General features: G+C 50.5%; 1 protein-coding gene across 3 annotated transcripts in view; it reads left to right on the forward strand.

Annotated features, from left to right (window-relative positions):
* NCKIPSD (NCK interacting protein with SH3 domain) overlaps positions 1-14264 on the forward strand; it is a 651336-nt gene that overhangs the window by 163694 nt on the left and 473378 nt on the right. For 2 of the 3 annotated variants that reach the window (XM_069643331.1, XM_069643334.1), the window contains exon 2: positions 4097-4209. In XM_069643331.1, the coding sequence (XP_069499432.1) occupies positions 4097-4209 (113 nt within the window). The remainder of the gene's footprint in view (positions 1-4096; positions 4210-14264) is intronic. The other variant, XM_069643332.1, reaches the window with a different exon arrangement.

Here is a 14264-nt window from a genome sequence, read left to right on the forward strand (position 1 = left end):
TGCCAATCGGTGGGCTCTGAGTCGCGGATTGACAAGGTGGTAATCAACAACGACCTGGTGGAAGCTCTTCGATGGTGGCAGTGCTCGGACAATCTGGTTCGGGGCATGCTGTTGCTGGAACCGGAGTTTCAGGTTACAATTGTGACAGATGCCTCTCAAACAGGGTGGGGGGCGCATCTCGAGGGCTCGCAGGTCCAGAGCCTGTGATCTTGGGTGGAGTCGCGGTTTCACATCAATATGCTACAACTGAGAGCGGTACATTGGGCCCTGAAATCGTTTCAGCCGCACATACGCGGCTTAGTGGTGAGGGTCTTGACGGACAATACCACCATGATGTTTTACCTCCGGTAACAGGGGGGCACGCATGCCAGAGTGCTCTCGAAAGAAGCTCAAGAACCTTGGCATTGGGCCCTGTCGCACGACATCGGCATTGTAGCATTTCACCTGCCGGGAGTGATGACTGTGCAGGTGGACTCGCTCAGCAGGGAGGTAAGCCATCTTCACGAATGGCAACTGAAGGAGCAACGGGTGTCCATAATCTTCCGGAAATGGGGTCATCCTTCGGTGGATCTCTTCGCAATGCGGGAGAACAAGAAGTGCAAGTAGTTTGCCAGCAGATGGGCTCTATAGGGGATGCATTCTCGTTCCTGTGGACGGCCTGGTTCGCTTATGCATTTCCTGTTTCCACTCTTTCGACGGACCCTCCAGTGGATTCGGAGATACCAGTACCGTGTGATTATGGTGGCCCCGTGCTGGGCTAGGCAGCCGCTGTTCTACTTCATCTGTCCGTGGTGGAGCCGGTTCGGTTGCAAGTGACGCCAGATCTTCTGTCTCAGGACAAGGGCGCTGTCTGGCACCATGATGCAGGGTCGTTCAACCTGATCGCTTGGCTCCTGATTTCTCCGATTTGTGGCCTGCTGAACATTTCTGGTGACTGTCGACGCATTTTGGAGGCGGCGAGAGCTCCGTCCACGAATGTCTCCTATGCGTGTAAATGGAAAGGTTTGTGTGTGGTGTAAGGGCCAGCCTGCAGTGGACCCTTTCAACATTTCACCAGAGCAAGTTCTACCCTACTTATTGCATTTGGCAAACAAGGGTTTGGCGTTCTCCTCCATAAAGGTACGCTTGGCAGCATTTTCTAGATTCACTCGGAAGCGGCATGCTATGCCTCTGTTTAGTGATCGTCTCATCAAGCATTTTCTGAAGGGGTTGTTATGAACTTTTCCTCCAATCAAGAAGTTTCCTCCAGGGTGGAGCCTCAATGTGGTTCTGTCAGGTCTGATGAGGCCTCCGTTTGAACCTCTGTCGTCGACGCCCTTGCAGTTTTTGTCTTGGAAAGTGGCGTTTCTGGTGGCCATTACTTCGGCTAGGAGGATATCTGAGTTACAATCTTTGGTTGGGTATCCTCCATACTTGCGGTTCTTCAAGGATAAGATGGGGTTGGCCACTAACCCGCAATTTATTCCAAAAGTGCCAACCACTTTTCATGAACTTTCTTTGATTGTGTTACCATTGTTCTTTGCTTCCGCTTCCACGTATGCTGGATGTGAAAAGAGCATTAACATTTTATCTGAGTCGTACTCAGGAGTTCAGACTTTCTAAACACTTGTTTGCCAGTCCCTTGACGGACGGTCCAAGCCACAATCTCCAAGCAGGGACTGTCTAATTGGGTGTCATCTGCTATGTCATTCTGCCACACTAAGGCTGAAAAGCCTTTGGGGAGAAGTCCTAAGGCACACTCGATGAGAGCTACCGCTTCGTCGGCGGCATTATGGTCAGGGATTCCGCAGGTGGACATTTGCCAGACGGCCTCCTGGTCGGTGCTACATACCTTTTTAACGACATTACTGTCTGGGACAGCAGCATGGTGAGTATGTACAGCTGGGACATGCAGTCCTGCAACACCTGTTTCAGTAAGGAAAGCCCCGCAGCTTCGGGGTGTTTATTTGAATGTTGTCACTGCTGGATTTCTTGTCTCATGTATGTGATTCTATGCTGTTTTGGTTTGCATTTGCACCCCTCCATGCATGATTGATACTGCTATGTAATCTATTCACAGGATGTGAATCCATGAAAGATCTAATGCTGGAGAAGGGAGTAGTACTTACCTCAAACTCCATTTCTCCAGCGTTGGTATCTTTCATGGATTCACATGCGCCCGCCAGCCGCCCCTGTATGCAAACCTGGTTCGGGTTGCCTCTGCTTTGGAGGTTAAAATCTGAAGGGAAGCCGCGGGGGCGGGGCTATTTATACCCTATGTCCTATTGGTGGTGGCTAAAGCACCCAAAAAAGACGTTGATGGGACACTAAAGAGTCAAGTTTTCCATAGGAAAACACGATTTTTAAAAATGACCGAGGTTCCCAGCCTAACGGCGGGGAATATTCACAGCATGTGAATTCATGAAAGATACCACCGCTGGAGAAATGGAGTTACAGGTAAGAAACTACTCCCTTCTTCTGAATTGCTTGCTGAGATTACCGCTGCAGTAATTGATACTTGCCAAACTGGCTTCATCCCCTCTGAATTTAAGACCGCCACAGTGATCCCTCTACCTAAGCAACCTTCACTTGATCCTTTGTCTTCAAACTATAGTCCCATTTCACTTCTTTGTTTCTTATAAAACATCTTGAGTCACTGGTCTCTCCTATGCTTTCATCCTTTATGGAGTCTACAGTGCTTTTCTATCCTGCCCAATCTGGATTTAGGCCAGGCCGTGGGACCGAGAGTTTCCTGGACTCGGTTATGGACGATCTGGCCAGGTTGGTTGTTGCAGGAGGGTAGGTGCCCTGATTCTTTAAGATCTTTCAGCAGCATTTGACACAGTTGATCACCCCATTCTGTTCAATCGCCTGGCCCAAGTCGGAATTTCGGGCCAGGTTCATGCCTGCTTAACCTCCTTCATGGCCAACCGAACTCAGATTCTTTCGCTTCCCCTGTAGCCTATAGAGAACCAGAGCTTCTAGGGGAAGTAAGGAAAGGAAGAATTCCTTTGAGGAGGTGGACTGTGAGGGAGTAAGGAAAGAGGAGTCGAAGATGACTCCAAGGTTTCTGGCTTTAGATGAAGGAGAAGGGGGGGGGGGGGAATGCCCATTTGAGATGGCCAAAGTGAGGCGAAGAAAGATGGAGCAGGAATCCCATTAGGAATGACCTCAGTCTTCCTGGCCTTGATGCTGAGATCGTTCGAAGTACATCAGGACTGGATAGGCATTCGGGAATGATGGCGGAAGTAAGGCGAGGATCGGAGGGAAGTTTGAAGAGTTGTGTGTCATCTGGATAACACTGGACGTTGGGGGAGAAGGTGGAAATGAGGTGTGCAAGCCGAGCGATATCGGTGTTAAAGAGCCAGGAAGAGAGCTTGCAGCCATGGGGTACGCTGCAAGTGGAGGTGGGTGGGGGGAGGAGAAGGAGCCCAGAATAATATGGGACGGACGGTCATTGAGAAAGGCGGTTAGCCAGTCCATTGCCTGCCCTGAGATACCTAGGGTATCATGGAGCAGTTTAATGAGGATGGAGCGGTTGACGTATCAAATGCAGAGGAGATTTCAAGTAGAATGAGAATGGCTAGAAAGTTGAAGTCTAGAGATGCAAGCAGTTCCTCTTGGCTGCTCAGAAGAGCAGGTTCGGTGCCCCTGGTGCTCGGAAATCTGATTGATGGTCGTGTAGGCAACCAACAAGTTAAGTGCGTTTGGTCAGTTTGGGGGGAAGACGAGCTTCTCCAAGAGTTTCCAAACTAAATGGGTGATGGCTATAGGGCGGTAGTTGGCTGGACAAGACTGGTCTGCAGAAGGTTTTTCCAGGAGGGTGGTGCACAAGGGAGTGCTTGAGGGAGGAGGGGAAAGATCCAGTAGCAAAAGAGTGGTTGCAAAAATCAACAAGTGCAGGGGCAAGAGAGCCAATATTGTCCTTGATGGTTCTGGAGGATTGTAACCAAAAAACTGCAAATGTGCAGATCACACCAGTATTCTTGATTTCAAGTGGAGGGACCTAGTCTACATTTATTGAGTTTTTATCTGTGATGGTAAAGATCTGCATTTTCTTCATGCTGTGCATTAGAAGTAATGACTTGCGGATGACCGGCCTGTTTTTATTTGTCAGGTACAGGAGCAAGATGAGGTCCTTCTGTCCATCGACCGAGCTATTGAGGCCATCCACAATGCATCGATGAAAAATGGAGGGAAATACAACCTTGATCAGAGGGACGTCTTACAGTAAGTTCACAGGAGACCTACCTACCTACCTACCTACCTACCTACCTACTTACTAACGGACAGAGGAGACCTATGCCATGGCTGCTTGGGCAGATCAAGACTTCAGAAAGGAGACATTCTAAGATAATTGTGTTATCAAGCTTAATATCCATGCCAGATACCACCGCTTTTAGTGCCGTTATAAGATGGACTGGAGGCAATGCACATCTATCCAAGTCAAGCGCTGAGCTATCTAAGCAGATTGTAGGAGACCTCGTAACCAGTGTTCTGCTTTCTAAAGTCTATAATGAGTTTCCCAGATAATGTTCCGAATGGCTGTAAAACTGACTGTGATGCTGGAAATGCATTGGAGGGACAGGGCCTCCACGTCCCTGTCCTTGTCCTGTAGTCCTTTTTCATTTGTGTTCTGTATTGTTTTCTGCCCAGGAGTCCATGTGGGACTCCTGGCAGTGCAGCCCTTCCTGTTTTTGTTGTACTGAACCATGGGATACCCTTATGGCACCCATGGGTGGGGGTACAACCCCGTGCCCCTAGTGTATGTTTATGGGCTCCTGTGTGTGGCCCACAGAGCAGGGTATGGGCTGGTGGCAGCTCCATGGTGAATTTGACAGGTGCTCTGAGTATCCTCCATTTTGGGATACCCTGGCCGTGCCATTGGAATCTGATGATTCCTGATAGGAAACAAGATGGTCCCTGTGGCCTCTTGCTTTCTATTGCCTGTTACTTTGTTTTCCCAAAGTCCTGGGCAGCCCTAACTCTGTCCCTTATACCCCACAGCCAGTCAGGGGGAAGTTCCATATATGGTGTTGTGAAGTCCATGCCAGACTGGCTGGAGCCTTCCCAGTGACTGTATGTTGTGGGTACACCCTGTGGGTGGGACCTGGGTGAATGGAGTGTGTGACCAATATGCACCTCTTGTTGTGGATGTCTGGTTTCTGGTGTTTGACACAATGACTGAGACAGCCCTGCCCTAAACTGGTATGAATGCAGTGTGTAGTGTTACATGGCTGGGTACTTGTCCCAATACACATTCATTGTTGCGAGTGTCTGAATGCACTGTATGCCTGATTGGCTGACTGACAGCATGAATGCCCTTCCGTATGATTGGCTCCCGAGAGTGACCCAGCAGTGTGGATGAGAGACAGAATAGTATATTTGGAGACCTCTCACCACTGGAAATTGTTCAGAAGCTGAAGCGAAACTGGAGTGAACACTGAAGCTTAACCTTGAAGCCCTGCTGGAAGAGAAGTCTTGCTGCTGCTCTACTTCACCAATCTGAAAGCTACTGTGTAGCGAAGGACTGACCCAGAGAGGACCTGGTTAGGCGCCCTCTTCCCGAGCTACCATCGTGCACTGCTAATCTTTGCCAGTGGTCCCTGGTAGACAGACCTATGACAGGTTGCAGACCGGAGACTGGGACCACAGCGGAATCACGAGAAGCGCCCAGACACCGTCGATGACCGCTTTTCGCCGACCGGAGCCGCCGTGCTCCCTTTGCCTATGTAACCTTTGATCCAAGGACGCTCTCGCCTGCACCGTTGACTGCTTTGTCCCACCGGAGAAAGTCGAGGCCCCCGGTGGGTTTCCCGGCACCTAAAGACCACAGACGCTGACGACTCGATGCCCTTGCTGGGCCACAGTTCTTCACAATCTCTTTGCGGTCCTGAACTATCATCACGAGGTGCCCCACATGCCCCTTCCCTGTAGGACGCCAATGCTCCGTCATCGACGAGCACCGCTAGGAACAAAGCTGCCACCTCACCGTCGTCCAACCCTTTTTCCTCGTGGGATCTCAATGCTCCGTGGCTCCTGCCTTAAAGGGAGCTGCTCAAGAAGGATCCGCCGACGACAAACTCTGCTATTCCAGGTACATTGGGGTTGTAGAACTATTGTAGAAGGAAATAAGACTTCTAGAACAATATATGGACTGGGCCTGTGATATATCTTTACTTTACAGGTTGCCCAGGTGGGGGGTTTGTGGGTGGGGATCTCTACACAGAACTGTGTTTAATGGTAGAGGCAAGTATTCTGCCAAATGTTCTAATCAATTGCTTTCCTCCTATGCCTATGTTGGGGAGAATTCTCTGTAAGGCTAATTTCACAAACCCAGTGAGTCCCCCAGCAGCTTTGCTGGATTTTTGGGGTTTATTTTTTTCTCTCCTGCTAAGAGCGAGATTCTTTTGCTCCCACTCTTAGGCATGATTTGAGGTGTTCCTTTAACTTTCCATGTGTTTTATGGGCTATGGGGTCTTTTACTCCATAGGGTCTCATGTGTTTTTTTTTTTATGTGGGTTACACAGCAACCTCCGTGCCGTAACCCAGGGGTGTCGTAGCGACCCCCCCCAACATAGACTCCATACCCTGGGACTGACTATTGTCTCTCAGGGCATGTAAAGTCACCATTGGCTAGTCCCCAATTATGAACGGAAACCAGTACAAAACATCATATTGTGGACGTACTGGTCGGGGCAATTCGATTGCCCCGGTGTCTGTTGTTCGAGGGGGCACGTCTCCGTCCCCCCTGATCGAGTTTTGGCTGGTGGCAGTGGATACTACTTTCTATATTCGACCGCAAATATATCTCTATGGGATTTTCCCATTGTTCGAGGCTACCAACTTTAATTATTTAATTCTTATAGCCTCAAACATACCGCCGGTTTATTTATTTAATATTAATTCACCGGTTGGTATTTTTTTGCCAGAACTCGATTCTAAAATGGCGTTTGTTCTCTTCTGTGACTCCAACCCAAGTCGAGCCCTTTGTTCCACCTTTTGGCGGGCTTCTCCACAGAAGCCTCCAAAAGTGAGCCACTCTGTCTGGGTTACACAGGGGTGTCAGAGGGGGTTTAGGCACCCTGGACTGAGTTACCTTGGCAACTCAAGTCGCACTCTTGTGTGATTGGCCCAAGTGGTGAGCCGGCTGGCTCACCACTTAGCATGTTTGATTGACAGCTAGGCTGAGTGAATGGGGGTGTGCTGCATAAAAGCAGGGCTTTGGGGACTGGAACTTCGGAAGTCGCCACAGGACCTAAGAATCCGAGGAGGGAGAAGCTGAGCCGACCTTCAACGGCGACACCACCGGTGGAGCCCTGCTGAACCGTCTCACCACTTTTCCCGACGACAGAGGAGATCTCCAGTCCGGAGAGTCTTCTTTCTTGACTGGTGGGGATAACCAGTTTTACCTTCTTTTCACCTTACTGGAGCATCTCGTGGCCGCCTTGCCCGTGCCAAATACCCCGGCAACCGGAATACCACGGTTGACCACTACCGCGAAGAGAAGGGTGGTGCCTTTTAACCTGAGAACTCCGCTGCTGGTTTCTTCCCTGGCAGTGCAACGACCTTCATCTTTCCTCCTCGGCGAGACCTCTTCGTCCTCTGGACGAAACACCGCCTTGCACCTGCTGCCAGGAACAACTGCCCCCGCTGGAGCTTCCTTCACACTTAAGGTACTGTGGCCCGCCTGGCTTCCCTTGCGACAGATCGTTCGGGGTGACAGTAAAGCCTCGACTTTCTAACCTGGGCTGGCCTGGGGCATCCTAGCTAATGTTTCCTGACTTAAATTTCTTCCTTTTTGTGCGAACTATCTACAAAGACTCTTTGGGCATAACCCCCTGGTGAACCTGGACCCCTTCTGCTGCTCTCTCCAAGAGTGGGCCTTGCAATTGACTTCCTTGCTCCCCAGTAGAACTATTCTGCCTTACTGTGGTTCTTTGAAAAAGTATTGAAACTTGTGTGCTTCTTTTACTCTGCCTTTTTCGCTCCCTTTCTTTACAACTTATTAGTGTCATTTTATGTTAAGCGCTCACCTCTGTCTGAAAATAAGTGGTGTTTCTCACTAAGACTTGTCTAATAAGTGAATAGGGTTGTATATATATGATAGTGACTGTGTGTTGAATTTACTTACCTCGTTTTTGCTAGTGTAAACCACAAGTGTGTTTTTAAATGAATAATTATATACTTTTACACCAAAGCTCTGATCAGTGTTTGTTTGTGCTACTGTGTCTCTGTACCTATTGTGTATACTCTGCATACTGCCTGACTCTTCTTGAGGGAAGTCTGACTGCTCAGCCACAGCTACCAAGTGAATCTGTGTGGTACAGACTACTATCAAGTGGGTTTACTGCCAAACACCTGTAGTCTTAAATCTCTTGCAGTGGTCCCTAAGGGAACTGCACAGGTTTCTACCTAACAGTCTATTGTTGGTTGCCTTTATTAAGTGATCTGTGTGACATTTAACCAGAGTATAGTTGATGCACTTTAATGAGACCTGATAATAACTGTAGTACCACTTTAGAAATGTATATTTCGAGGGGATTGGGTCCTCTGACATATTCCATATCTATGACAGTAATCACCACAGCTGTGCTGCTTTGGAAAATCTTTCTGCATCGATGACGTCGCTACGCCGTCCTCGAGGGCCCCCGTCGAGCCAACGTCACCGGATGTTATAAGTAGGACGCACGACGCCCGTAGCCTCAGTTCTGTTTTTTCCGAGAACGTGCTCGCTTCGGAGATCTCGGCGCTCCTCGATTCTACTGAATCCTGTTCTTCCCACCTCCGAGGAAGTCGTCGACACCATCGGTACCCAGGCTGTCGAGACACGCTCGGGGCTCCGCCCTCCAGGCCTGTGTCGACGCCGTTGAAGTTGTCGGCGCCACGCTCCATGCCGATTCCATCGACGCCTTTCGAGGCGGCTTTGTCGAGAATGCCTTGTGGTACAGGGGGAACCCCCCCAGAAAGGCTCTGGCTAAGGCAAAACATGTCTTTGTTCCTTTTTCAGTTCCCTCTTTCCAGCCTCTGGATTATATTTCTGAGGTGGATGAGGGGTCTGAGGAAGGTGAGGTTCCTGCAGGGGTTCCTGATGACATTGTTTCTGGTCATAGTCAACTTGAGGACGTGCCTCAGTCGCTGAACGACGCCAGTGGTCCAGGACACCTCTCCGGAGGTGGAGTTTGGTAGGCCGGAGCCTGGCATGCATGCATGCCGAATCCTCATACCGGCGCCTCATGTCGAGGGTCACGGATTACCTGGAGTGGTCTCTCCACCCCCCACCTCCCCTCCCTGCCCCCCTCTGGGGATTTTCAGCAGGATGACCAGACTGATATCCTGGACCAAGGTCCTCCAACTGACCCGGTGCTGCCATTCCGTAGTGCCTTGTAGAGAAGGGTGGCTGCGGCTTGGACTTCTCCGGAGAGTCTCCCGGCTGTGAGCAAGTCCTTGCCGAAGAAATATCGCCCAGCCGATGGCGACCCCTGCTACTTGACCACGCACCCTACTCCGGAGAGTTTGGTGGTGCAGGCGGCTACGGCCCCAGCAAAGCAGATATCGTACCCTACCATCCCTCCTGATAGAGACGACAAATGTTTTGACGGCTGGGTGCAGAAGGGATTTTCTTCTGGGGGTATGGCGCTTCAGGCGGACAGCTCAGTTTGTGCCTTGTCTCGTTTCACACACACTCTGTGGAACTGTATTTCCTTAGCGGCTGATCCTATTCCCGAAGGGGAGGAACAGGATGGTTTCCTTGTTATTGTGCAGGATGGCAAGGATGACGGGTGTTAATCCGTTCAGTCGGGTCTGGACATGGTTGATTGCGTCAGCCGGTCCATGGCGGCGAGCACTGTAATACGCAGGTTTGCATGGTTGCGGAAGTCGGGTTTTGCTCCTGATGTGCAAGCCCGGCTCCTCAACATGCCCTTTGATGGTGAATATCTTTTTGTCAGCAAGGCTGACGAGTCTTAAGAGGTTGCAGACCTCCAAAGCTGCAGCCAAGTCGTTGGGCGCTGCAGTTCGCCAACCTCCGCCTTTTCGTCCTAGGGGACAGCAATGGAGGGGAGGTTCCTTTCGGTATTACTCGTCCTTTAGTAAATCGAGAGGAGCTGCAAGTCAAAGGGGCAACCATAGAGTGCCAGAGGTGGAAAACGGGGTACTCGAGGTGCCAAGGCCACGCAAGCTGTTTCCTCTCTGCCCTCAGGGACTGCCGCAGCCGCTTCAGCTCAGTCATGAGGCCCATGCTTCTCCTGTTGGGGGAAGGCTGGCACAGCATCTTGTAGAATGGCGTGCCGTTACTTCAGATGTGTGGGTTCTGGAGATCATTGCCCACGGCTACTGTCTTCCTTTCCGGCAGAGGCCTCACAACAATCCACCAGGGAATCTCTCTTTGAAGAGTCTGGATCCGCTCCTTGCGCAGGAAATTCAATCCCTGCTGGAGAAAGGCACCATAGAACTGGTGCCTGTAGCGGAGAGAAACAAGGGATGGTATTCCCCTTATTTTTTGATTCCGAAGAAAGACTGGGGACTGAGACCCATCATGGACTTGCGTGGGTTGAACAAGCTCCTCAGGAAGGACAAGTTCAAGGTGGCTACTCTTTCTCAAGTCCTCTAGGCCCTTCAACCTCAGGACAGGTTGGTATCTCTCAACCTCAAGGACACTTATTTTCATGTGCCGATCCATCCCAAGCACAAGCAGTACCTGAGGTTTGCGGTTGGCGACTCTCACTTTCACTTTCGGGTCCTGCTGTTCGGATTGACCTCCGCCCCAAGGGTTTTCACCAAGCTCATGGTGGTGGTGGCAGCGTATCTCAGGAAAGGTAGATTCACATCTACCCCTACCTGGATGATTGGTTGATCAGGGCGCACTCTCCCGAGCAGGTCCTGAATCATCTGTCTGTCACCTGCCACTCCCTTCACAAGCTGGGCTTCTCCCTCAACTTAAAGAAGTCCCACTTGACGCCAACACAGCGGCTCCAGTACATCGGAGCAGAGCTCGACACGTCCCTGGGGCAGTGTTTCCTCCCCAGGTGAGGGCTCAACACATTCCGCAGATGGTGCACAAGTTTCAGCATGCCCAGAGTCTCCCAGCGTTAGAGTTCTTGAGGTTGCTCGGCCTCATGGCATCCTGGATTCTTCTGGTGCCAGAGGCCAGGTTGCTGATGAGATCTTTGCAATGGGCTCTCAAGCTCCAGTGGTCACAGTCCTCCAGCAGGATGTCGGACTCCGTTCAGGTGCTGCCCTCGGTCGCCCTGGACCTTCTGTGGTGGGCCGTCAAAGGCAATCTGATATGGGGGGGGGGGCTCTGTTTTGGCTACGCTGGCCGGAGGTGACGATCGTGACGGACGCATTCCTCACGGGATGGGGAGCTCATGCCAACGAGCTGACAGTCAGTGGTCGTTGGTCTCCGTCAGAGGCCAGACTCCATATCGATCTGTTGGAGCTGAGGGCCGTCAGGCTAGCCCTGAAGCACTACCTCAACAAAAAGGGGGGGGGCAGGGTCACTTCCTCTGTGCAGGGAGGCGATGCAGCTCTGGTTCTGGGCCATCCAGCAGGACATTTCGATCTCGGCAGTTCATCTGGCTAGAGACGAAAACGAGACGGCGGAGGCTCTGAGCAGGCAGAGCGTGATCTCTCACAAGTGGGAGTTGGTTCAACAGATTCTCCTGGAAATCTTCACCCTTTGGCGCACCCCTCAAGTGGATCTCTTCACCTCCAGTGTCAACCGTAAGTGCGAAAAGGTTCTGCTTGCGTGAATTTCCTCCAAGAGGAGCTTAGGAGACGCGTTTGTAGTGGATTGGTCCTTCCCACTGCTGTACGCGTTTCCTCCAGTCCCTGTCATCCCGCAAGTGCTGTGGAGGCTACGGAGGTTCGGTTCCCAGATGATCCTCGTTGCTCCGGCATGGTCCCGGAGGACGTGGTACCCGGACCTTCTCGACTTGTCCATCTGCCCTCCATGTCGTCTTCCCTACCGAGACGATCTGCTCTCACGGGAGCGGGGGTCGGGTTCTCCATCCATACGTCAGATCCCTCAACCTTCATGCTTGGCTTCTGAAAGGTTGAGGTATAAGGATTGGGACCTCCCTGAAGACGTGATGGAGGTGTTGCTTTCGGCCAGACAGCCAGCAACAAAGTCCTTGTACCGTTGCCGTTGGAGAAAGTTCTGCGACTGGTGCAGGGTTCAGAATGTGGTTCCTTTTCCATGTGACATTTCTGTGGTTGTCTTTTTTGCTTTCTTTAGCCCAAAGGGGCTTGCAAGTGGGTACCGTTAAAGGTTACCTGGCGGCGCTGTCCATATTTAAGCGTTCGTCTGAGGAGTGTTCTTATTTTAAGATTCCTTTAATTTTTCCGTTTCTGAAAGGGCTCCCTAATGTGTTCCCTCCATCACCTTTCCAGGTGCCCAGTTGGGATTTGAACCTTGTTCTCAAGTTTCTAATGGGTGCTGCATTTGAGCCTTTACCTTCTTGTCCTTTGAGACTGTTAACCCTTGCAGAGTGAGTTACAGGCACTTTCAGTTAAGCCACCCTTCACTGTGTTCGTAAGGACAGGGTTGTCCTTCGAGTTCGTCCTTCCTTTCTTCCGAAGATGGTGTCAGAATTTCATTTAAGCCAGAAGGTTATTCTTCCGGCATTTTATCCTCCTCCACATCCTGGTAAGTAAGAGGAGAGGCTCCATAGGCTGGATCCTAGGAGAGCTTTAAGTTTCTACATTTCACGCATGTCCCGGGTCGGAGTGGACGATCAGCTCTTTATTGGTTACGCTGGAAGGCATTTGGGACAAGCTGTGACTAAGCAGACCTTGTCTAGATGGATTATCTTGGCAATTTCTGACCCCCTGGCGGGTAAAGACCCTCCGCTAGGCTTACAGGCCCATTCGACTAGGGGTATGGCTGCCTCGACTGCTCTGCAGAGGGGTGTTCCTATTCGTAACATCTGTGAAGCAGCCACTTTGGCTTGGGTTCATACTTTTGTATGTCACTACTCCCTAGATTCTTCCCATGTGCAGGATCTGGCCTTTGGCAAGACGGTCCTTTACTCTGCAATTTGATTGGACATTCTAAATTTGTATATTCTAAATTCTTTTCCCACCTCCTTACTTTGGTACTGCTTTGGGAGTCTGTCATAGATTACGTCAGAGGACACAATCCCCTCGAAGAACAAGTTACTCTCTTACCTGGTAACGTTCTTTCGATGGGATGGTCCAACGACGTATTCCATATCGCTCCCTCCCTGCTTACCCTGCTACAGAGTTTCTTATGCGATTGCAGCCTAAGTTTCCGCAAGGCTTTCTGTGGTCATACTAGCAGTAGATTGGTGCCACACGTTCTGGGGAAAAAACTACAACTGAGGCTACAGGCGTCGTGCGTCCTAGTTATAACATCCGGTGATGTCGGCTTGACAGGGGCCCTCGAGGACGCCGTATCGACGTCGTCGACGACGCAGGACACAGACACCAAAAGATTTTCTGAAGCAGCACAGCTGTGGTGATTACTGTCATAGATATGGAATACGTCGTCGGACCATCAGATCGAAAGAACGTTACCAGGTAAGAGAGTAACTTGTTCATTTGCCATTGTAGATTCACTGAGCACAAAGTGAGTTATTGTGATAGTGTACATAACCTTGAACATTAATTATGTAAAGACTGTGATTTAACGAATAGTGTGTGGATATTCCTTTGTGGGGGCTTGGGGACTACACTGTACTTAAGAACCAACCTGCATCACCTCCTGAGAAGCTAGGCCTTGATTGCTCGACTACGTTACCAATAATGAGAATCTTGGCTGGGGTCCTCTGTGCCTCTCCTCTGCCATATAGAGAGCAGAAGTCCAGAACCCCCTTCCCCCTCCAGTCCTTTACAGTAAGTGACTCTGGCCATGGTCCCATGCAGAAAGCAAGGGCATCTAACAGACAAGTTCCCCGTACACACAATAGAGCCCGCTGTTAAGGGCTCTACCGTTATTAAAGCTTGCACATGGGGTAATCTGGGCAGCTTCACTTGAGGCTTCTTGTGACACAGCGTGTCCATGTCTCCTAGACCAGAGCCTACTGTGTTTACATCACAAGGAGAAGCATGCAATGCAGTCTTTGAGAGGTTGCAGCCTCCATTCCAAAATCGCTGATTGGTTATGGAGCTGGAAACCATGCGAAGAGCAAAGGAACATGGAATGTAGGTTTCCACCGGTGGCTTGAGACTGCTTTCTACACTTTCTGATTATCTAAAGAGAAAAAAACAGATCAATTCATGTTCAGTGCTGATGGATTAATCTTCGCTGAACCCCAATTACT

This window comes from Ambystoma mexicanum, chromosome 2p, assembly GCF_040938575.1.
Source record: "Ambystoma mexicanum isolate Mex_15411 chromosome 2p, UKY_AmexF1_1, whole genome shotgun sequence".
In the NCBI taxonomy this organism is placed as follows: Eukaryota; Metazoa; Chordata; class Amphibia; order Caudata; family Ambystomatidae; genus Ambystoma; species Ambystoma mexicanum.